This window comes from Diabrotica undecimpunctata, chromosome 4, assembly GCF_040954645.1.
Source record: "Diabrotica undecimpunctata isolate CICGRU chromosome 4, icDiaUnde3, whole genome shotgun sequence".
In the NCBI taxonomy this organism is placed as follows: Eukaryota; Metazoa; Arthropoda; class Insecta; order Coleoptera; family Chrysomelidae; genus Diabrotica; species Diabrotica undecimpunctata.
This window is the reverse complement of record NC_092806.1, coordinates 31,341,053-31,367,663: the sequence shown is the minus strand read 5'-3', so window position 1 is coordinate 31,367,663 and position 26,611 is coordinate 31,341,053. Positions and strand designations below refer to the sequence as shown.

General features: G+C 34.6%; 1 protein-coding gene across 2 annotated transcripts in view; it reads left to right on the top strand.

Moving 5' to 3' along the window:
• The window catches only part of Rgk3 (Rad, Gem/Kir family member 3), a 416,027-nt gene that overhangs the window by 217,130 nt on the left and 172,286 nt on the right, over positions 1-26,611 (top strand). Inside the window, exon 2 of one of the 2 annotated variants that reach the window (XM_072529288.1) lies at positions 13,408-13,428. The exons of the other annotated variant lie outside the window; for it this stretch is intronic. Coding sequence (XP_072385389.1) covers positions 13,408-13,428 — 21 coding nt within the window. The remainder of the gene's footprint in view (positions 1-13,407; positions 13,429-26,611) is intronic. 2 annotated transcript variants of the gene reach the window in all.

Here is a 26,611-nt window from a genome sequence, read left to right as displayed (position 1 = left end):
TTAGTACGTTGAACGCAAAGAGACCTTCACGGGTACCTATGTCTCTACGGAATCCAAATTGGATTTCTTTAATGTCCATATCAAGTATTTGGTAAATGCGTTTATGGATGATCTTTAAAAACATTTTAAGTGTGTCAGACATCAGGCTTGTGGTGCGGTGGTCGGTGCATTTTCTAGCATTTTTCTTTTTTGGGAGACAAATAAATATTGAGGTCAACCATTCATTGGGTATGTCACCTGACTAATAAATTTCATTAAAGAGCTTTAAAAGGACATCCATGTACTTATCTTCTATTATTTTAAGGATATCAATAGGTAGTTGATCTGGTCCCGGGCTTTTTCCGTTTCTGGTGTTCTTAAGTGCATACAATATTTCCTTTTCTGTAATTTCTACACTTTTTTCTCTGTCCTCGAAAGATAAGTCTTATAGGTTTCCTATTTTTTCGTCGAAGAGCTCTTCCATATATGCTTTCCATCGTTTTAGCTTTTCGTCAGTCTGTATGTAAGTACATAGTAAGTTTGTTTTGCCACTTATCATTTTTCTGATTTCATTGTTAATGATTTTGTAAATGTGACTTTTTTCTCTGTCCTCGAAGGATATGTCTTAAAGGTTTCCTGTTTCATTGTCGAAGAGCTCTTCCATATATGCTTTCCATCGTTTTAGCTTTTCGTCAGTCTGTAAGTAAGTAAGTAGTAAGTTTGTTTTGCCTCTCTTATCATTTTTCTGATTTCATTGTTAATGATTTTGTAATTGTGACTGTCTTTGTTCTTGGCTTGTGTTCTCTGGTCCATCCTGCTGAGTATTTCGTCGGTCATCCAGTTGTCTCTCTTTCTCATCGGTTCTTTTAATATCTCTTTGCATGGAATGAGCAGGCAGATTAGTTGGTTTATCTCGTTAGTATCTAATTTATCAAATTTTTTGTATATTTTCGGTTAAAATTTGTTTTTTATATCAGCTTCTTTCAGTTTTCTAACATCTAATTTTGGAGTTCTTTGGCGTTTTCTAATACGCTTAAGCTTAAGCGTGACATGAGCGATTAGTAGGTTATAGTCTGATGGGACATCTGCTCCTGGATGTTTTAACTGATTTGGTGATAATCGATTTGGTTTCTTACTACTTTCTTTGGTTTATCTGCTGGTGAGCGCCATGTATATAAACGTCTCATAGGTAATTTAAAGAACTTGTTTGTGATTATTAGACTTTGTTCTTGGAAGAATTGTATCAGACAATCTCCTCTATTGTTACGTATAACTACCGTGATCTTCCTGTTCTTTGTCATTTTCAGTGCATCTTCAATTTGTTGGTAGAATATTTCTACTTCATCTTCTGAATTTATACTATGAATACTTCTATTCATACTATTTATACTTCTTTGAATGTATACTATGTATAATCAAGCTATTAATAACGGCAACTGAGAAACGGCAATTAAAACAATAAATATATGTGAACGAAAACTAAAAACGAAATGTATCTGAAATTACGTTGATCTATCATAAAATAAAATTTCAGTACGATCCTGTCGAGTTAATAAGCTAACCAAAAATGATCGATAGAGGACATAAATCTTATTTTATTTCTTTGTTCTTTTTATGAATTATTTTTCAATTCGTTAGGTCGCCAGTTAGGAGAGTAATTTATTTAATTTTTCAGGGTAGCTGCCGAAAAATTTAAGTTCATTATAACTTCCAAAAGCGTCTAATACAATTACTGCCGTTAAGCAATTCGAAGTGTACCTCAAAAAGACACAAAGCGTAAAAAGTTAGTTTGACAGACAAAGTAGCCGAAGCAGAAACTTATACTAATTGAGTTATTATCTTAAAAGTTTTGAAATCATAAAAATATTTTTAATTATATCTACTTTGTCATTAGAAAAAAGAAATTGAACTAGCATTGCTGTGGTTTTAAGATCTCTATCGAATAGAAAACACTAGACGAAGTTAAAATAATACAGTTATTTGATACCTAATTGATTATGTTCTCGAACAAGACTTAGTTTTTGCTGCTTTTTTTCTAATATAGAGAGAAGGTTAGGTTCAATATGAGCATAATATGAGTCTGTACTTAACGATCCTCCCACTTGAACTAGAGGTTTTTACTGCAACAATAAAAAGCAGAATTGAGAAAAGACAAGATAAGAATAAATTTTCCACATTCAAAATTAAAAAGAATTAAATAAACAATTAGATACTAACAAGAATCAAACCTCAGCATAACTTTGTTTTTTTTTTTTGTTTAGAATTGCCGCATTAACCATTAAAGGTTATTAGAGAGTTTTACAAATTCCACAAAAATATATAACTATTAAATTTTATGTATACTAAAACAATTTTTAATTGTAGGTGATTAATTGGCAATATCAGATATGTAGATGACACCATAGTATTTGCGGAAAACTTAGAAGACCTACAAGTTCTTATGAACAAAATCACGTATTACAGTCAAAAATATGGACTCAATATAAACGTTAAGAAGACAAAACTTATGATAATTAGCAAGAAAAGAATAACAGAAGGTCAACTCTACGTCAACCAGTCCCCTGTAGAAAGAGTGACGTACTACAACTACCTCGGCACCATAATAAATGAAGAATGGACCAACAACCAGGAGATTAGAGCACGCATCGGAAAAGCTAGATCCACCTTCAATCGGATGGGGCCTTGTTCAAGAGTCACAACCTCTCTCTTGATACAAAAGTAAGAATGATGCGATGCTACGTCTTCTCTGTCCTTTTTTATGGTGTTGAATCGTGGACCTTGAACGAAGATATGTGCAGAAAACTGGAAGCATTTGAGATGTGGCTATATCGGAGAATGCTTAAGATCCCGCGGACTGACCGAGTCACAAATGAGGAAGTCCTCAGAAGAATGAATAAGAACCAAGAGGTACTGACCACCATCAAATCTCGAAAGTTACAGTTCTTCGGACATATTATGCGAAATGAATCCAGATATGCTCTCCTTGAAGCCATCCTGCAAGGAAAAATATTTGGAAAACGAAGTCCAGGAAGAAGAAGATTATCTTGGTTAAATAACCTCAGAATCTGGTTCAATACAACATATGTGCAGCTTTTCCGCGCTGCTGCAGTTTAGATAAAGATTGCCATGATGATCGCCAACATTCGTAACGGATAGGCACATCAAGAAGAAGAAGACTTGGCAATATCGCATTTAAAGCGACCAAACGATATTCTTCTTATCAACTTTGCAGAGGCATATCAAAATAATATTTATAATAATTTATTTAAAATTTCAAAAAATTACTAACAGAACAAAGACCAGAATTTGCTAACATGGAAGACAACACGATAGGTATACGTATAAATTCATCACCATTACAAATAAGTAAATCAGAGATGGAAGAAATAACCAAATCCCTGAAAAATGGAAAATCCTCTGGTCCTGGTGACATCCCTGCAGAATTAGTGAAAGCCGGTACAGACAAACTCCAGGAACAGTTAAGAAAACTCTTTCAAGACTGCTTGAATGGAGCCGAATTACCAAAAGAGTGGAAATTATCTATCATGTCAACTATCCACAAAAAGGGCAGCAAGGATCAGTGTGAAAATTACAGAGGAATTGCGGTAAACAGCACAATAAGTAGGATGTATGAGAAACTTATTAAGAACAAAATAGAAAATGACTATAGAGATTACGAAGCAGAGGAACAAGCTGGTTTTAGAGCTGGGCGATCCACAGTAGACCACCTGTACTCTATTACGCAAGTTATTGAAAAAAAACAGCCGTCAATAAAGAAGTTCACCTGATGTACGTAGACTTACAAAAAGCATATGACAGTGTACCCCTAAGTAAACTATGGCCAACCCTACAGTAAACCAACATTAAGCATGGTCTTATCAAAGCAGTCCAAAGTCTGTATAATGGAACGACTGCAAAAATTAAAACTGGATCAAGGATATCTGAAGGATTTAAGGTCACGAAAGGACTAAAGCAGGGTTGCTGTATTTCGCCTACCCTTTTCAAAATTTATCTGGAACAAGCACTCAAGCTGTGGAAAAGAAAATGTAATGGCATGGGAATTCCTCTCAATGACGAGACTACACTATACACCTTATGTTTCGCTGATGACCAAATACTGATTGCTCAGGATCATGACGACTTGAGTTACATGACTCGGAAGCTAATAGAAGAATATAACAAATGGGGTCTCGAAGTCAACATTAAGAAAACTGAAGCCATGTGTATTGGAGGGACAAAACAGTCCATTATATTAGACGATGGGGTAGAAATTAGAAACTGTGATGAATACAAGTACCTGGGTATGAAGATAACTCAAGATGGAACACTCGATGCTGCTATAAAAGACAGAAACATACAGGGTAGAAAAGCCATATCCATGATGAACGGAATTCTGTGGGACCAAACAATATCTAAAGCGAACAAACAACTCATATACAACACCATACTTAAAAGTGTAATCACATATGGAAGCGAAGTTTGGCAAATGAAACAAAGAACAGAGAAACTGTTACTAGCAACAGAAATGGACTTCTGGAGAAGAGCAGCAGGAAAATCAAGAAGAGATTGGATACCAAATGAGAGAATACGTGAAATGATGGGAGTCAAGCATACAATAGTTGATGACATAAAAACAAAACAGTTAATATGGTACGGAGAATGCCAGATGACAGGATTCCAAAACAGATTTTGACGTGGACACCACAAGGGAGAAGGAAAAGAGGAAGGCCGAGAAAAAGCTGGAGAGAGGGAATTGAAAAAGAACCAGAGGAAAGAGAAATCCCTCCAGGCCTATGGCTGAATAGAGAAGAATGGCGGTTAGGAGTCGGAAGGCGTCGGAGAACGCTGAAAACCGATAGTAGTAGTAGTAGTATAATTTATTTAAACACATAAATAATTACGTAAAAATTAAATCTAAGACCGATATAATTATTAAATTATCATATGTATTTTTATAGGTATCTTATAGTTGTCTAACAAATTAAAGTAAAATTTTATTCTTATTATAGAGTCCCTAATACAGCACTTCAAAAAACAGAAAACTTTGCAAAATAATGTTTATATTTCATTTATATAGAAGGAAAACTGCAAAGCAAAGAAATAATTACCCAAGTTATGCTTATGAAGTTTCGGAATCCAGCGACTCCTCCGAACAGGAATCCCCAGTAACACTTTAGTCTATTATTATTTTGTCGAAAACGGTGTCTACCATCCCGTCTAATCTCCACCTTTTTTCTTCTTCCTTGGTCACATGAGCTACGGCATTAGACCAATCTTCTTTCTGTATCCGTTCTATTGCAAGTTCTAGGAAACGTTGGACTTCACAGCAAGTTTTCTGTAAGATGTAAGCAGATGCTCCCAGTGGATGAGTATCTATTCCGCAATATATGTTGGCCAAAGGTGTATCCTCCTTTCAAATATAGTTTTTACAACTTGAATCCATATTTATGTCGTTTATTTTGGACAAACTGCGAAAAGGTAATTGTCCCCAAAATGGCACATTTGTCTCATTAATACATACTTAGTTCTTTTTCTGGTACAATTACATTTGGATATTTCTTTTTCAGCATAGAGCGAAAGCGTTAATTTTCTTATTTTATCATTGGGGTCCAGATTTATAGATTCGTATTATTAATTCAAAAAGATTTCTACTCATGTGTTGCATAAAGATATTTATGTACAAAGGACTTTTGGGCCAATAATTTGTGATTTTTGGGTAGGAACATAATCCCATCCACATGACAAGATCTAAAAATTTTTCAATTTCTTCAGTTGTTGTATCGCGCCACCATTTCAAACGGGAACTTTTATATTTTGTTTGTTTTGACAATTAATATTGTCGTTCTCACTTGAACAAAAACTTCACACTAAATTAAACAAAATTTGTTTAATTTACTAATGTGTGTATTTTGAGAACGATTTCCGAAGTGAAAATTAAAACGTCAATAAACTTACTTTAACCTTTAATTGTTGCTTATTCCCATTTAAATCGTATGTTGATATTTGCAACCAATAGACTATGATCTGAAAAGACATCTGCGCCTGGATATGTTTTTGTTGGGGTGATAGAATTTCTAAACCTTTTGTTTATGTTGATAAAATCAATTTGGTTTCTTATGATTTTTCCTGACCGGGTGCTTTCCATGTATAAAGTCTTCTTGAACGTAACGTAATTTAAAAAGTGTATTTGCTACAACCATATCCGTCTCTTGGCAGAATTGGATTAGTCTTTCTCCTCTTTCGTTACTTATGCCAAGATCATATATGACCCCACGACATTCTCGACTGTACCTTATCCTATTTTGGCATTGAAATCGCCCATGATAATTAATAGTAAGTTCATGTTTTTTGGTCAGTTTTAGAGAGTCTTCTAGAAAGAAATTTTCTATTTCTTCTTCAGTGGATTCTGATATCGTTGCATATACCTGAATGATGTTTATAGTAGAGAGAAGTTAATTTTCACTAGTACAACTCTGTCTGATATGGGCGTAAATCATATTACTGCTTTAGCTATTTCCCTTTTTACTATTATCGCTACACCATTTCTGTTTCTTGTTGTCATCTCCAGAATAATAGACATGGTGTTCATCTATAATTTTTATTTCAGAATTTGGCCATCGAACTTCACCGCATTCTAAAATATCTATGTTCAGGCGAGTCATTTCTTGAATGGTATTTGCTGCTTTGCCTGCTTGGTACATGCTTCGAATATTCCACGTACCGATTATTTTAAGTTTTGGGACATTATTAGTTGATCGGGTGGTTCTTAGCACCCTCTCCCCACTTAAGGGGTACCCGGTACTGAGGGCCGTTTCTTTTCGATTTTCAGCCATTGTGGTGTCTAGGGCTTCATCCCGTGGCTTTCCGCATCTAAATGCCGTTGGCTAATTTAGCACTTCTGCCTTTGGAGTCAATTTCTCAGCTCCAGGGCAATGAAGTGCCCTACCACATGTCAGTTCTTTCACCCTGTGATGGGTAGCTCTTTCGGGGCGACAGACTCAGTAAAACATAGGTTGAAATTAAAAATAAATCTATTAATTTAGCATATATACAATAAAGAAAATAAAATGCATATACAATAAATAAAAATTAAGTGAATTCTACGTCTCCATCTTGGTCCCGCGATGAATTAACTCCCCGGCGAACGTCTATAAAAGAAAAGAAATTAATTATTACTAATAAAGAAATGAAATAGGTGAAGTCGATCATACGCAGACTTATGCTCGCTTCTGCTTCAATTCAGCGGAAGCTCCGAACGCACTCGCAAATAAAATATTCGGCTGTGCAGATCCACGGGAATGTTCAATACACAATACCGATGGGTTCCGCTTGGTTAAGGACAGAGTACGATCCTCAATACGGAAATCTCTCTGTCCGGGTTGGCTCTGTTCAGACACACGGTAATGTTCAATACACAATACCGATGGGTTCCCGCTTGGTTAAGAACAGAGTATGATCCTCAATACGGAAATCTCTCTGTCCGGGTTGGCTCGCAGGTTCCCTACACCGGCGAGTCAGGGAGCCTAGAGCGCTAGCTACAAGACTATCTAATTCCGCTACTCACACGCCTTACACAGCCGTTCCGAATCCCACTTCGGCGTCTCGTTGTAGAAGTGGATGCGCAAATATTGACACTCCCACGTTTCGAACTGTTAAACGATCAGAATATCGTTACAACCCGTAGCTGTTGACCAACAAATGGAAGATTACTTTTACTGGTAATCGTTCGGTTATTTCGCAGTATCACAACCGGTTGAATTATAATTACCGCCTGTAATTATTCAGTATCAGACCGGTAAAGAGATTTTTCCCTACCGCTCCGATCCAGTAATGACATAGCTGCTGCCCTATGCCATGCTCCGCGGTTGTTTATTTGGCAAAGCTTTATTCACACCTGTCTCACAAATCTGTAGGGTGTTCCCTATCAGCCTTTGTGACGCGCCGTGTTGAGGTTGAGAACTCCCCCCCCCTCCGAGTATGTTTTCCAAGAAATACTGAAGAGCTCCTACACAATTCAGAACCCCTCCTTCTTGGAAACTATACCGGCACAGGTAATCGAGCATTGTGTAACCACAAATTTAAAAATATTAAAATATAATAAAATATTATCTATATATTATAATAATAATGATAAAAAATATTATAATTTAAAATAACCACAAAACACAAAGGTTTACACGTGAAAATTCAATTTAAAACGCCAATAAAATGGTTACTGGCGAATGAAAAGTTGGAAGATTCTAACTTTACTGGTACAATGCATGCACTTTTTGGACTTGCTCACCACTACTCGCTAGTAACTGTTTATACATGCCATTTTATTTCACTGGCGTGCCAATAACTACTGACGCCAGCAAATCCATGCGTTGATAAACTCCCCTTTATTTTAACGAAAAAATAAACCTGTGTGTTAGTTGTGAAGTAATGATCTAACAGTAAGATAGTTCCTGATACAGCGCTCCTAAAAAACAGGGATAACCTAAACCTGTCTGCTTATCTTAAACTGTTTAATAAATTCTAACTTTACATATTAAATATTGTAGTGCAGAAAAAATGGTTAAGTCGCTAGAAAATAAAAAACTTTATCGTTAGTATTAAAAGTTATTAATGCAATAAAGAACAGTTCTTTGTTCTACTTGTCCTACTTCGAAAACTGCTATGTATTATACAGAGTTTGAATACTATCAGTATTATTCCGTCTCTGCATACCATTATTGATAAGTTTTCAATCGGTATTGTGTGAAATAAACATTTATCTTGAAATAGATCAAATCGACATCATAAAATTTCCGATGAAATGCCGACGAATGAAACCCGCAGCAACCTTCTCAAATCAGACGGTTTGTCTTTCCACATTGTTTATTTTCCATTATTCCACTCTTCACATGGAATGCATACGATACGAATGATCAATGCTTTATTTATTTCATGTATTATTTTAGAATGACATAAATACTTTACAGTGTCGTCAGAGTTGATTATACGCGTTAAACAGCAATATTTTTGTAGGTCAGAATATTGAATTGATATCAGCTTTCCTGTTAACCCAGTAATGCTTTGATATTATTTTACTGCCATTGTAGTACTGATTTTAAATTTGCTGTTTAAGATCACTTGGTTTTTAACATCCTGAATAACGAAGGGAAAAATATGTTAGTTTCTATACGACAATGAATTTTTAGTTATATAACTAGAAACTGTTTGAAATGAAAGCTTGTGTAGGCAGACTTAAAAGATATATACAGTAAGGCCTCTTTTAATGCGGATTATTGTTATGCGATTTTAAAGTTGTGCGGTTTGTATTTCATCCAATCCAATCCATCCATCCAATTTATATTATTAACTATTATAATTTATATATTAACTATTCACATCCAGAGGTCAGTAAAGTGAGCATTTGCAATTCGGGGATTCCCTTGTTACATGATGTTCCTATTACATCATTGCGAGTTTCGCATTGATAGGATTGAAAGATTTCAAGTGAGTGTCGTAAAATTTTATTTTTCATTAGAAGAGGTTTTTGCCATCTCATTATCGTAAGTCTAATTTTATTTATTTCTTTTTTTAAAATTTTATTTATTAGTGAAAAATCCTTCTAATAATTTAATTTGACTAATAATCTGACTCATTTATATTGGCTGAAAGATTTGTAAATTATGTTGATAAGTATCTAATAGATTATGTACAAAAGTATTTTCCCTCTATAACTGTTACATTCTAGCTGATCGCATTTCTTGTCTAATGGACACATCGAACCAATATTTCAGTCTTTAGCATTTGTGCTTCATCCCGTACTCTTGCTTTAATGGGGACTGGATTTCTAGTGGTGCACCTTCATATTTGTAGAGTTCCTTAAGGATTTCATCAGATATTTGATAGTTTTAAATAGTGCTTTATTATTTTCTAGCTTTTGAGTTTAAAAAACTATACTAGTTATAAAACAGCGCGACTGACTGATAAATGATTTTATTTCCCTTAAGGCAATTGTAAACGTGCGAAAACTGTATGTGTGTAAGTGGCAGCAAAATAGCCAAAAAGCGACAGAATAAAAAGACACTTTCGAGTCACATCAGTTGTTATCTGTAAATATGATATTACGTTCAGCGACCGATTGGATTCTACAGAATAATAGTGATGAAAATACACTGAAAGACCAAAAGTTTGTAGAGACAGAGCATGTTTTCGGATATGTTAAAGGTACAGTTGGTTCTGAAGAATGGACAACGATAACTGACAAAATCGTTGTTCAAACAAAGGCTTCTAATGTTTATGAGACTAAAATCATAGTAAAATAAGGTCTTTAAAAAGTCACGGTCATTGTAATTACCTTTAAACCGTTGGAAATAAAATACTTGGTCACATTAAGGTACATTTATTTTAGATATTTGACATACAACAGAGCAAAAATTTCTAAATATGTAAAATTATCTGTTAGGAAATTTTCATATTTAATTTAATATAATAATCCAATTTCTAATATCAGTAATTTCCTGGTTACGCATGACGTACACTCTCAAAATTGAGTAATAGTTGTTATGCACATCTGGACGACATTCACACAACCTACACTCTCAACAGATACGAATAACAGCCAAAAGATTAGTCGAAAGTGCATATTATATATATATAAAAAAACTTGTTTACACCAGACGAAATACTTATTTCCTCCATTCGGCGTGAAACATATTGAAACTATTTTGAATGTTATGAAACTACGTTCTTATATCAAAGCAATGCTTATTTTCGTTGGTTGTATTTTGGTTTTAAATGCTACAAATCACATATTGAATTTAAAACTTATTCTTATTTGTAAAAGATATTGTTATTTAAAAAATAACTTGAGTTTACAAAAGAAGCTGATCCAACAAAGGTGCTACTATTTTTTCTCGTTTAATAGCGTCGGCGTCCCGACCTTCCCGTCGGGATTAATAAATGCACTCATCTCTACCTACTGCAATTAGCTCAGCTCGATACAGTCCAATACAGTCCCGTTTCATAACTGTTCTACACGAGATATAGCACACATTTTTCAAGACTATTGACCACAGCTTAACCCGTTGAACGACTTCATTTTCAGACACTGGCCAGTACATGTCCTGATCTGGAGGGACGACTGGAGAGAAATTTCTTGAGGAGGCTAGTTGTAAAGCCAGAATGATGATGATGAGGATTCTTCTTAGAAACCAAACCGTATATTGTCGAGGCTTTCTTTGCATTTCTTTCTAATTGGGCCATAATGAATTCGAAAAAAGATTGTAATTACTTGGTACGCTTATGAGTTTGTAACTGCTTAAGGCTATGGCTCCACGAGCGACAGATTGTCGCTAGCAGTAGCAGTAAAATTACGGCGGCAGTAAAGCAGTAAAATCAAGGCTCCACGAGCGACAGTTTACAGCGCGCATACCGCCGCGTTTTGGTCTTGTAGTGGCTCCATGAGCGTTAATATGACGCAGCTACAATCAGTGGCATCTTGTCCGTTTATATAGTGTCCGTGTATATAGCAGATAAAATAAATAAATAAAATAAGTTCAGAGCGATAATACAATAATATAGTATGGTAAGGTAGGACGTAGGGTTAAAAAAAAAGGAAATGGTGGATTCACCCTGTTCTAGTGCCTAGACAGACAGAGGGAAAATTTTTTCTTTTACACAACAAATTAAAAGAATATGTTGACAAGTTTTTTGAATATCACAGGACGTCAGTGTCTTCTTTTAATTTTTTATTATGTGAAATAGAAGAAGTCATACGAAAACAGGATACATCAATGCGTGATAGCCTAAGCCCAGAAGAAAAATTAGCAATTACTTTAAAGTAAAATTTCAAATTACATATTTTATAATTCTATACATGTATCTACCTAAAAATAAAAAATAAATATTTAACTTTCATTAGAATAAAAAGGGGCCGCCACCACTTCTTACCTCTGCGTATTCTGTAATTCGCTACTGAATTATCAAGTAGATCGACGGCTCCCATATGTCAATTATATTAATTTATCATATTGGGTTGATGTAATGAACCTTCCTTTTCCAATATCTAACTTGCTTTTTTATGTTACAATAATGAAAAAAATTCTGATGCGACATACAATCTGCTTTATTGCATTCCTTTATTTATGAATCACGCCAAGCTATCGAAAACGAAACATTAGTACTGAAGGAAATTTTAATATAAACAATAATTATTAAAATTTTATTTATATGATATGATTAGACAACCACTTATATAGAAATGAATCACCAGTTCGAAAAAGGAAATCCAAAAAAATAGATTTTCGGGAAATCAATAAAAACTGTTTATTCTCTCTATTCAACTTTTTCTTGTTAAATAATGGCATCTATTATCAAGTACAGTTTGATACGGTTAATTGGGGAAAAAAACCATCCATTGATTTTAGTTATCTAGAATACCGATAAAGAAAATATTGGATTTATTTCTTTCTTAGAACTTATAATTTTTTGTTATGATTTGAGACAAAAAATTGTATGAAAAAACTGTAAAGTAATTTATAAAAACAAAGAAACAACTTAACAAACACAGAGAAATAAAAAAAAACAAGAACAAAAATATCCGATTAAATGACTATTACCGCTGCAAGCGACAAATTACTGCTAGTGGAGCCACAAACGCGCTGCAAATTACTGCTAAAAAATAGGTCCGGATTTATTCGAACGCGACACGACCTTGACGACGCGTCTCGGTCTCGAAACGAAGCGACAATCTACAGCGCGTGGAGCCACTCAGTATCACTGCTGTTGTTTTCATTTATCAAGCTACATTTTACTGCTACTGCTAGCGACAATCTGTCGCTCGTGGAGCCATAGCCTAAGTGAGCAGTAATGACCAGTGAGGTGTCCGTTTTTTCGGCTACGCACAGCGGTGTCAAAGTAGAGTTATCCAATCGCTAGATATTAATAATATTAATTGTATAAACTTCATTGAACAGTTTAACTCTAATCTGATTTTTTTCTTCGTTTAGTAATAAAAATATTTTACACAGAAGCGTTTATTTTGTCAGTGTTCAGGTTTTTTACTTTTTAGTTTTTACTTTATAACTAAGTTTAAACGGATAATGATTATGGTTACTTAATTTTAATAAGTGATAATATTTTGATTCCTCTTTTTCTTTGTGTGCTATACATCGTATAAATTAGACTTATTATTATACAGAAAATTATAATTAAATCTATATTTCGGTTAATCGTGGCTCATTCAAATTTATAGATTTCCTGATAAACCTATTTAAACAGCTGATTATACAAAAATTGTATAAATATTATTTAAAACATGTAGTATTTAGCAAAAGAAATAAAAGACCTGACCTCGTGATTGATGTATTTTTAAACTAAATTATCTATCACATGTAATACCTAGAAAAATATATTTTTGTGTTATAAATATTTACTCTAATAACTTAATTTTTATAGGAGTTTTTACGTCAAAAACAGGTGAGTTTGGTTTGAAGTTTTAGTGAGTTTTGTAGAATATTTTGATAACATTCGAGTGTGTTTTAGTTTGATACAAGGTGCAGATATAGCTACACCCAGATTTACATGCATTTTCATTAATTTGGTTTTAGTGTTAACCTTTTAGTATACAGTATATATCTTTGTCGTGCATGACTTTCCCGTTTAATAAATATCTACAAGCCAACCATTAGCTTAATTGGAAAAATTAAAAGCTGGAATTTACAGACCCGATTCTGTTAAATATATAAATATCTTGTTTAGGTTCAATTTATTTATTATATTCTTAAGTTATAATTTTAAACAAAGTTGATTTTTGAGCCAATCAATTAGCGTCATGGAGTGGCATGAAAACTCTTGCTGAAATCCAAAAAAAGAAAAACCGAATATAAATACAAGAAAAATGATGGCGACTATTTTTTGGGACCGTAAGCCTTTATCGCACGTAAAGTTTATGCCTAGGAGTAAACTGTAAGAGTAATAGTGACATATGCCTCAGAAACAAGACCCGACACAGCCACAACACAAAGAATACTGGAAACGGCAGAGAAGAGAGTACTGAAACGAATTACAGGAAAGAATGGAATAACCACATAATCAAAATGGGGGAGACCCGTGTCATCAAAACAGCAAGAGATAAGTCACCAATCGGCAGAAGTATCGGACTACCGCGCAAAAGTGATAACCTTTCAAAGAGGTATTAATCCGCAAATGAACAAGCAGAATTCCTATATTCAGCTGTCAGCTGAATATAGGAAGAGGTAATCTCCTAACAAATAAATCAATACAGATTGCCGCCTATTCCGATGACATTAGCATCATGTCTCGTAGAACAGACGCGGCAAAAATATATTCACAATTAAAAACAGTTGCAGAAGAGACCATACTAGAAATACATATTCAAAAGACAAAAAAACTAAGACGGGCAAGAGTTAGGGGAAACAGTCGCACAGTTAAATTAGAGGACGATAATAAAACTGTAGAAAGTTTCACATATCTGGAAGTTACGTTAAACACGGATGGAACAGAAGAACCAGAAATTCAAGGAAGAATAATAAAGTGAAACAAAGCCTTATTTTCACTGGCCCATGTGCTCCGCTCCAAAATCATCCACCTGGGATCGAAAATCAGGGTCCACAAAACTATTATCAGACCAATAGTATGTTATGGATGCGAGACATGGATGATAACAGAAGACACAAAACGAAAGCTGAAATTCTTTGAAGGAAAAGTCCTAAGAAAGATTCAGGTACAACCATGAACTTTAGCAACTGTTCAAAAAGGCACCGATTTCAGAATTCGTTAAACTTCAGGGACTTCGATGAGCTGAGTATATAGTGAGAATTGAGACCATAAGATTGTCAGAAAGAGAGGTGCTTTTTACCTAAAAGGTAAAATGCAGGGCACAAGACCAAAAGGAAGGCCAAGGAAAAGGTGGGAGGATGAAGTACAGGGGACGCGCAAAATTTGGTAGACGTGAGAACCTGGAGAAGATCGGCGCGGGAGCGGCAAGGTTGAAGGCATAGTTTGGAGAAGGCCAAGGCTTGATTTGGGCTGTAGCGCCATTGGAGAGAGAGAGAGCAAGCAGAATTGCTTATAAAGAGCAAGAAGAAGAAAAAGAGTAAAACAATAAAAACAAAAGCCTATTGCAAAACCCTTCAAAGAGCAAAACGTGAAATACAGAATAAACGATGTAGCATGTTGTCGACGAAAATGTTTCTGATACAGGACAATGCTCAGCCCCATGTATCGGCATGAACTCAGCAAGAACTTCAACGTCTACAATGGGAAGTTTTCGAGTACTTCCCCCATAGCCCAGACCTCGCGTCTTCTTATTATCATTTGTTGCAGAAACTGAAGAAATTCTTGAATAGAAAGGAGTTTGGAATCGACGAAGAGCGCAGTACAAGGATGAAGTAGCGCCCTAGCTAGAACGTTTGGCGGTGAACAACTACAACACTGACATTAAAAAACTGATTCAACGGTACAATAAATGCCTTGACAACCAAGACAACCACATTTAAAATTAGCCTACGGTACTGTGACTTTGTAAATCAAGTTTTCTGTTGATATCTTATTTTTTTAATTTTGCGTTATTTACTTTCTGGACGACTAATGCACTGTTTTATTGAGAGTTACATTGTTTTCACATCAGGACTTTTTTCCAGTTGCAGTCGGTACTTTTTGGCAGGCCGGTTATGAACCAAAGTACAGTATTGCCCAAAATAAACAGTACTGAAACTGAAACATAGATGTCTCTTTGGGCTCGCTATCGTATTCAAATTAACTAGTATAGACCTGTCAAGTAATCCTTTAACAATTAACTACTCAGGCCTAATTGTTAAAAATGGTGTTAAGTACAGAGGAGAAAATGTGTCTTGTGGAGCATTATTTTCGCTCATACGTAATAGTGCAAGTCTGCAATACGTGTGTGATCAATTCACACAACGGTTTAATATACGTTCTCCAAGTAATGCTGTAATTTTGAAGGTTGTTGAAAAGTTTAGAAATACGGGTAATGTATTGTGCCAATGAAAAGAAAACTTAGGGCGTCCCAGGACAGTTAACAACAACGACTACCACGAACGTCCAACCAGACAAGATCAGCGCTGCATCTTGGCTTAAAACGAACTTCCTTGCAAAGAATCCTGAAGGAGCTGGGTGCATTTTCGTATGTAATTCAGGTACATCAACAATTACATCTAAGGGGGAATATCACAGTAGAGTGGAATATTGTGCCAGAATTCTTGCATTACAGTATGAAACACCTGAATTTTTGAAAAATGTATGGTTTTCAGACGAAGCACATTTTCATTTGTCAGGAAATGTAAATCGTCGCACAAATCGATTTCTGGGCTTTGCCAGACCAGATAAAGTTTAAGATGTTCCTTTAAAAAGCGCAAAAGTGAGTGTCTGGTGTGCAGTTTCGGGACACGGAATTATTGGTCCATACTTTATCGAAGAAAATGGTAGACAAAAATGGTGACAAAGTCACACTTAATCAACAGAGGTACATACAAATTTTAACACGCTTTATCCCTGATCTACGTTAATTTTGTCGTGCACGTAATTTGGCATTTCGAGACCAATTTTTTCAGCAGGATATTGCAACTTGCCATACTGCTGTCGCAGTTCGTCAATTTCTTCAGGGACATTTTCCAAAAAAATTTATTTCACGATTTACTGACTTCCTCTATCCTGCACATTCTCCAGACTTAGCATCTCTAGACGCATACATTTGGGGCATCGCTAAAACTGCCGTTTTTAAACAAGCACCACAAACCGTCAATGAGTTAAAGGATGCCATTAGAGCCTTCTTCGCAGACTTGAGACAACCTTTATTCCATAACATTACGAGAAATCTGGAATATCGGTATGAAGTCTGTCTTGGAAGAGGAGGAGCTCATTTAGAACATGTTATAAAGTGTCCATAATATGTATTTTTTAAAGCAATAAAATAATTACAAGTTCAGTACTGTTTGGTTCAGTACTATTTTGGGCTATAGTAGTATTTTATAAAAATAATCCTCTTCTGGTAATTTCATCAGCTTTTTTATTGCATGTATTTCCCGATGATTTTCTCTCTTTTGGCGCTACAGCCCAAATTGAGCCTTTTCCTCCTCCAAACTATGCCTCCAACCTTGCCGGTCCCGCGCCGATCTTCTCCAATTTCTTACATCTAGCAAATCTTGCGCGTCCGCTGCCACTTTACCCTCCTACCTTCTCCGTGGTCTTTCTTTTGGTCTTGCGCCCTGCATTTTACTATCTAGGATTCTTTTTGGCAATATTCCAGTCTCCATTCTCACTACATAACCAGCCCATTAAAGTCTTTGAAGTTTTACGAATTCTGAGAGCAATGCCTCTTTGAACAATTGATAAAGTTCATGGTCTCCGTTTTCGTTAATAGGTCCAAATATCTTGCTTAATACTTTTCTTTTAAAGACTTCTAGTTTTCGTTTTATGTCTTCTGTAATTACCCGTGTCTCGCATCCATAACATACTACTGGTTTGACAATAGTTTTGTAGACCCTGATTTTCGATCTCCAGCGTGTGTTTTTGAAGCGGAACACATGGGCCAGTGAAAATAAGGCTTTGTTTCCCTTTACTATTCTTCTTTAAATTTCTGGTTCTTCTGTTCCATCCGTGTTTAGTGTAACTCCCAGATATGTGAAACTTTCTACAGTTTCAATATTGTCCTCTAATTCAATTGTGCATCTGTTTCCCCTAGCTCTTGCCTGTGTTAATTTTTTTGTCTTAATATAATAATAATGTCGGTGCCAGCCCGTCTCCTTGTTTTATTCAGTTGACTATTGAAAAGTTCTCAGTGAGCTCATTTTGTACTCTGACAGTTGCTGTTGACGAGTCCATTATTGCTTTTACTAGTCGGATGTACTTTTGGGAGATGTTCTCTCTTTCTTGTCGAAAACCTTCCTTGTAGAACTTCCTTGTCGGTTTGATATTCACCGACAATATTTTCAATTAGTTGTTGGAGTCGTTTATTTAGTATATAAGTAAAAACTTCAGTAATAATTTCAGTATATCCTCTTTTTTATAGATTTGGCATATAGTCCCGGTTTTCCAGTCGCTAGGGATCTTTTCCTCATTCCAAATCTTGTTCATAAGCATATGCATTTGTCTTACTAGGTGTTCGCCACCTAATTTATATAGCTCAGAGGGGACGTTGTCAATACCTGAATCCTGGTTATTCTTCTGTGCTCGTAGTGCTTGTTTCTCCCTCAATGTGATGTATATCAATATTCTTCATTTTCTTGCGTCCCTAGGAGAGTTTGGAAATAAGTTTTCCAGACTAATTTTATTTATTTTGGATCAATAGTTATTTGTCCTTCTTAATTTCTGCATAGATTTGTTCGGGGTTTGTATTCTTCTCTTTCTTCCATTTTCGGCATATTTTATCGGCCCTCCGTCTTGCATCTTCGTAATTTGCTCTTCTTTCTCTGGTTTCTGTTTCCATATATTTCTTGTGTTCTTCATTTCTTTTCTGTATAGTCTTTACACTCATCATTTAACCATTCTCTTTTTGTTTGTTTCTTTTTTTGCCGATGATCTTTCTTGCTGCGTCAAAAATTTTTGTTCTTAATTTCTTTTTAATGCTCATTGTTGCTTCTGTTTGATATCTTGTTATCTCAATTTTTGTATATATAGTTGTTCTGTTGTTTGTTCCTGTTTGTCTCTCCCGTTTCTTTGAATTCTACATCTGTATTTTATCTGTACTAGAAGATGGTCAGATCCACTGCATGCTATTCTTCGGTTCTTTACATCTTGTATGTTTGTTGCGGTCCTTTTGTCCATCAAGACATAATCAATTTGGTTGGCGATTATTCCTCGCAGTTCTACGTTACATGCATTTTCATTAATTTGGTTTTAGTGTTAACCTTTTAGTATACAGTATATTTTGTATGTCATGCATGACTTTCTCGTTTAATAAATATCCACAAGCCAACCATTAGCTTAATTGGAAGAATTAAAAGCTGGCATTTACAGATCTAATTCTGATAAATATATAAACATTTTCTTTAGGTTCTTCTTTTTCTTTCAGTACCCTGTCGGATTATCGAACGTTTGCGATTATATTGGCAATAATAACTTTGTTTACAGCGCGGCAGCTCTAAATAAATTAGTGGTGTTCTCTTGATACCCTTCTTGGAGATTTCGAAGCCAGGATGTTCTTCTTCAGCCTGAGACTCTCCTTCTGGCAATCTTACCCTGTATTATGAGGAGTAGAAGGTTATACCTCTTTGGATGTCTCATTACATGACTGAAATATTGTAACTTTCGAATTTTTAACGTTTTTGTTATTTCTGTGGTCTTTTTCATTTGATATAAAACTATTTCATTTCTTATTCGATCAACCCAACTTATCCGCAATACTTGTCGATAAATCCACGTCTCAAAGGCCTCTAATTTTTTCATTAATGTCTCTGTAAGGGTCCAGCTCTCCATACCATACAGCAATGTGGAGAATATGTAGCAGCGTATTAATCTGATTTTAAGGTTTAACGTAATATCTCTATTAATTATAATTTTCTTTAATTTATAGAAGGTGGCTCTGGATTTTTGAATGCGTATTCTTATTTCTTTATTTATATCCCAGTTATCGTTAAAGTTTGCGCCCAAATAGGTAATATTGTGGACTCTTTCTAATTCTATTCGACACGCTCTGATGTTCGTTGGTTTTAACTCCGTTTTGCTGACAACCATAAGTTTTGTCTTAGAAGTATTAAGTTTTAGCCCATATTTATCACTTGCTTTGGTTACCCTGTTTATAAGTCGTTGCAGGTCTTCTTCATTGGAGCAAGCTTCTTTTTCTAAAGTGATAATTTTTAGTCGCAGTCGGTGCTTTTTGGCAGTCCTACAGCCGGTTATGGACCAAAGGATTTTATAAAAATAATCCGCTTCTGGCAATTTCTTCAGCTTTTTTATTGCATGTATTTCCCGATGATACAGCTAGTATATCTAGTTCTTCTATGAATTCCCATACCAGCCAAGATTTTTCGTTAGAGCTCCTCAGCACTTCTGTAGCCGCTTAATATGAAACATCAGAATGTGACCAAAATGTAATATGTTAAAGACAAACGGTATAACACTTAAGGTTTCGAGATACGTATTACATCAGTAACTTATCCAAATTTATTAATTGACTTTATTAATTAGTCTGCTAGTATTGAGTGGGTATAATAAGCTTCTGTATTCAGTATTGCGTGTGTCTAACAACACATTTTCAAAGAACTAATTTTAGTCTAAATTGAACTGCCTTGTTTAGTTTCTCAATGAATTAAAACAGTAAACTGTATTTAAAGTTCAAAATGATAACGCAATTAAGTGTGTAGAAAGCTCCCTCGAAATTTTCTACATATCTCTTGTTAAAGTTGAGTATTGATTAAACCGTACAAGTTTATTTCTTGAAAGATCCTTTAGAAAGAGCTTTTAGTTATCCTTAAGGATATTGTTAACAAATGCGAGTAATTTTGTAGCAAAAGCTTGAAGGACGGGCCTTCTTTGGTGTAATGTGTAATTAATTAGTATTAGAACGTCTACTCTATTTTAGCTAACTTATTTGTCTTCTATTTCAATATTTATACTTAGCTAATTTTGTGTTTCCTTAAGTCAATATTATTTTATCTATTTTTATCTGATTAATTTTCTTTCCCTTTTTTAAGATTGGTTTCTAGACTCTGGAGTCTGGACGCCTAGATTACACCTGTAATTAATTTCTCCCTGCACAGTCACATTATTTTGATTAGTTTCTTCTGTTATTATTCTTTAGGAAGCAGCAAATTTAAAATTAAGTTATGTAAATATACATAAAAAATATAATAAAAAAATTCTAGGATATTCGAATGATATGTTGCCAAAATTTATTTTGAAAGAAATGATGGGAGCAAGATGTGGCTGGTGGAAAGATTGGATGAGCATGGGAGACAAATTTGGTATCGAGCTAAGGTTTGAATGGGAATGGACAGATAGCTGGCCTAGTATGATTAAGAGTATGATAGAGAAAAGAAAGGAGGAGATACAGTGTCAAGCTGAGAATAGGGCGCTCGAATCAAATTTTTGTGGACACTACAAAAGAACTGCGGAAAGAAGGAGTAAACATGCATTAAAATGAAAAATTTTGGGGACATTCGAGGACATTCCACATCTTAATTTAAACAAGGCTGTTTAAATTAAGATGTGGAGTTTTATATTTGAATGATCGACCTGGCAAAACTGATGACAGAAGGTTTTGCTCAATGTGTAACATGAAAGAAAGGAAAGACGTGGTACATTTTTTGGGAAAATGTTCGGTGTTGAGACAGATTAGGTTAAAGTGGTAGATTAGAAATGAACTTAGTAGAGTAGAAGTAGTTACTATGATGAGAGAGGTACCGACTGAGTCAGCAAGTTATTGTAGGGAGGCATGGCCGTATAGGTATGAGTTAGTGAGCCTGTTTAATTACTAAATCGATTAGCATGGTTTTAGTTTAATAGGATGAAAGTATTAAAATTAGCATTAACAATTTTTTTGCGTATAGCTATTCTATATCTTTTTATCTGTCTTGTTCAGATTTAGCCATACGGCTAACACTCCCTCTAAGGGAAAAATTCACTCATCCCAGATACCTACGGTATCAAAAGGATTGAGCTCTGGTGGGACTCTTTCCGTGTTATAGAGCCCTAGGTGACTTGGTATGTTTTTAGTATCCTCCAAAAATTTTCGTACACATCTGGACATCGCGAGTAGTACAGCTTTCTACCTAACCTTTCTACATGACCTTATAAAGATGTTGATTTAGACCCAGCTGTTTTATGTTCAGTAGGAGATTTCTTGGAATAACACCAGTAGTAGATAGAATAATAGGTTATGTCTGGGTACTTTCCATTCTCCATTGTCTCCTTATTTGTATTTCTAGATCTCTATACTTAGCGATCTTTTCGTTGTATTTAATACGCGAATTATTTGTGTTAGGTATCGCCACACCAAAAAGTGTTGTTTACCTAGTAAGTTTATTAACTAGTATGAGATCCGGTCTATTATGTGCCACTGGTTGGTCTGTGAGCACAGTGCGGTCCCAGTATAGCTTGTGGGACTGTCATTTTCAAGTATTCTGTCAGGGACATATTGATAGTAAGGTAGATGGTCGATTTGCAGATGTCCCAGTTTGTCAGCAAGTTCTTGGTGGATAATCTTTCTTACTGAGTTATGGCGTTCTTTATAATCAGTGCCAATCAGCACTTGAGGATCTTTAACAATTATTTCACGTAATTTTTAGTTGGAATAACCTGATCCTGAATGACAATTAGGAAACCCTCAGTCTCGGTAAACATTTTTCCTGATGTCAACCAATAGTTCGACGTTGTATTGTCGACATTTTCTTTCCTCCTTGATATCTCGGTAATGTTGTTCTCCCTACTGCACTGCGTGGATGGTGTTTTTGCGCCTTTGTGAGAAGTATTCTCACTTTTCTCTGGAGACTTTCTATATCCGTTTTTGACTACTTGATAATACCAAATGAGTAGCTAAGCTCGGAACAGGCGTACGTATTTAATGTCTTAAACAAATTGTTGCTATTAAGATATGACCGATTTCGCTGTCTTGCCCTTCGCATAAACTAAGAAGTTAGTTTGGTTTTCATTAGTTTATGGTCAATTTTGTGCGCTTTCTATACGAGATATTTGTACATATCATTTTCACTCATTGCCTCGATGTTTTGGCCATCTTGCATATCGAAACCTTCAGGCTGAACCTTTCCTCTGACTATCTTGTTATTATTATTGTTATTATTATTATACAAACAGCTTTCACTTCCTCTAAGAGACAAATTCACTTATTTCAAATGCACGCTATGCCTTACTGTTATACATTGTTATTATTGTTTAGTCTAGTGCGGAGTCTTACTCAGTAGGATATACAAATTTAGTTTATTACTATAACATTTATATGAATATTTATTTATCACCGTGATAGATTGAATTAGCCTCAGTGTAATTTTTTGTATATAGAATAATATTTGGTTGCTAACCCTCCTGATGGCATGTGCCAAGGAGAACAAATGTCGCTAAAAGAGAATATTGTATTGTATTTTTTTTTAATGAGAAATAAAGAGGCAATATTGATTGATTGATTGATTAACTAATTATATATATATATATATATATATATATATATATATATATATATATATATACATATATATATATATATATATATATATATATATATAATATATATATATACTGTTATGCTATTTAAATTGTATTATATTGCTTACTTAGGAAAAATCCTGTCTATATTTATTAAATGATCTAATTTCCAATTAATCACAATAAATCAGCATTAATTAATTACAATCTCAGGCTATTTAAAGTGTACTATTTACCTTTGATCGTGGATTCAAAATATTTTCCAATTGGCTTCCTAATCGGGATAGGTAATATGACCTGAATAAAATACATAGAATTTCAACTGAACTATATGTGAGATGTCCTTTATTTTAATGAAATTTTATATAACAATCAATCCTGTAATATTTGCAATATACTAACTTTAAATATATGAGAAGTTGTTTTCTATCATGGACCCAAATGTTATTTTACATTGATTTTTAATATGTGTTATAACTAAGCTCTTTTTATAATTCTTTTTTTTTAAGTGGTCGCAAAATTAACTGTCTCTATTATTTATTCAATTTATTTAATTAATAAATGAAAATCACACTCCGGCTCTAATGAAAATTGACTGACCTTTCCTTCTCTGCCGTTGCAATTCTATGGCCACGCCACAACAAAAAAATCCTTTCTCTGCTTCTGCTCCTATTGTGGTCCAGATGACGTACACCTTTCTCCTATCTGTCACTGTATCTGCAACCCAACAACTCGTGTTAGTCTATGCAGCCTGTTTGAGCCAATCTCCGCGCCTGTTTACAACTCCAAATGTTTCCGGCTTCATCTGCTTTTAATATTCTTATACCCTTTGGTTTTCTATCTCTCTGTACCCCGTTCCTCACACTGGTCAGCTTTTACACAGCAAATAAACACACCCGGTAAATTACGTCTTCGGGACTTCAAACAAACACAAATCACAAAGCTCCTTCCTTCTTGGACGACTAAAACTGACTACCTCTCCTTTTTTTCTCTCTCCTATCTCATAGCCAAAACCAACCTCCTTGCATTCAAAAATTGACCAATAAAAATCATCTACCTCTTGTGACGTATATCGTTACCAACCAACTCTCTCTATAAAACGTCATTCGGGTAATTCCAGAAAACAACCTTCTTTAATTATTCTAACTAAATCTATCTGCTTTACAAATATTTCTTACTAATAGCTACAAACGATACCTGTTTCTCAATTCAATGTCTTTTGTTAATAAACTTTTACCGATATAATCTTTCGGGGAGACAAACCACCGCAAATCCCGGTCTATTGTTTTTACACTTTCTATCTACACTTTTATTCCGGGTAAATCCATTCCACAATAACCGACTTATTTAAATTTCTTATCGATAATATTTGAAAGTCTTGTCTCTGAGGCCTAATGAACAATTCTTCGAACAACTTAAAATACATATTTTGTCTTATACAGGATGTTTGAAAATTTATATGCCCGTGTCTTTATGAAATATCAATAATTTTAATTTTTATTTAAGTAATAAAATTTGTATATCGGTTTTTTATTGCTTATGGACATTCAAAAGTACAACAATACATATATATATATATATATATATATATATATATATATATATATATATATATATATATATAAACGTAATATAAGAATAAAAGTTATAGTTTCTAGTTCTTCAAATTAATAGAACCATAAGTATAGTTGTTTAAATGATTGTTGTTAAACATTATCTTTTGTCGCTTATGCAACGTAAATTCATGATTATGTTATTTATGATAGGCTCAACAAACTCTGTTTAGGAATATTCGATGACATTGTCAACATGGCGTAAATTATTCAATGTTTTCATCAGATTTTCCGTGTTCATGCTAATTCTCTTGTTTTCGCACCGTGGTGGTGATGTTTAAATAGACATTTTGGCGTAGTAGTAAATACCATGCCTGAGAGACTACAGTTTTAATTTGAAAACCCTCGAAAATAATACGCGGCCGACCCCGTTTAGTTAAAGCTCGGAATCACGAAATTAGTGAATTAAAAATACAAAAGACATGATAGAGCCTTAAATATTTATGCTATTTGCATAAATTAACGAGGATAGTAATAGAATATTATTTATCTGCCATTAAAATTTAGTGAAGGCAAGATGTTTTATAAAAAACTGCAAACTTACGTAATTTTTAGTGATTCATATTAGAATCATCATCATTAATTAGCTCTGATTTATTTCTTGTTGAACATATGACTCCTGTGAATATTTATATATATTCTGTAAATAGACGAAAGTCATATATGGGCAAACAAGCTACATCTGCGAAATTGGTAACTGGGAACCCAAAAATAAAACTACGTACAAAACACCGTATAGCCACATGGAACATTAGAGGTTTGTTAGAACCAGGAAAACTACATATCTTAGAACGAGAGCTTATGAAAAAAAAAATAGACATATGTGGAGTTTCAGAAACCCACTGGGAAGGTCAGGGTCACTGGGAATCCAACTACTATAAAATATTCATGTCGGGAGCCAATAAAACCGGTCAAAAAGGCATAGCAATACTGGTACAGAAGAACCTGGCAAAATGTGTATACGAATACCTTTCAATAAATGACCGCCTAATTAAAATTACTCTCTATAACAGTTAACAAAGATCCATGTACGATGGAACAGATGAAGAGTGGAAGTGATGTACCAGTTATTAAACAGTAACATCGCTAATATATCCAAAAAAGAACCAGTCATAATATTGGGTGATTGAAACGCAAAAATAGGTAAAACAACAGAAGATCTGCTGAAAGAAACAGTTATCATAGGAGACTTCACCACAACAAAAAGGCTTCTGCAGGGTTGTTCCATATCTCCAACCTTATTCAAAATATACTTAGAGAAAGCCTTGGCTACATGGAAAAGAAAATGCGAAGGCATGGTAGTACCTGTACGAAACGAATACCTATATACGTTAAGCTTTGCAGAAGATCAAGTAGTGATTGCATAAGACCAAGAAGACCGCAGTTATATGATGAAGAAACTACAAGAAGAATATACCAAGGCTGGCCTAGATATTAACTTCTCGAAAACAGAGTACCTATCTACATGTAAAGAAGACATAGAAGATCTACAGATTACAATCATAGAATATAGAACAGCAATCCAACAGCTTAACTCAGTATGGTGGGATAGACACCTAAATAGGAAGACAAAAACACAGATTTATAAAACATGAGTGCGAAGTATTATGACATATGGGGCTGAAAATTGGATTATTAACAAGAAAAACAGAGGTAAGATAGTAGTAAGATGCTGCAGAGTAACAAGAGTGGATAGGAGAAGTAATGACGAAATAAAGCAAAGAACATCAATAGAAGCAGACACACTAACATATATAGAATAAAAAAGACTAAAGTGGTATGGACATGTAAGAAGAACTAGCGACAGTAGATGGATAAAGAAAATAAACAAATGGGGCGCCATAGGAAGGAGGAAAAAAAGACGACACCGAAGATCCTGGAGGAACGAAGTAGACGACGCCATGAGTAAG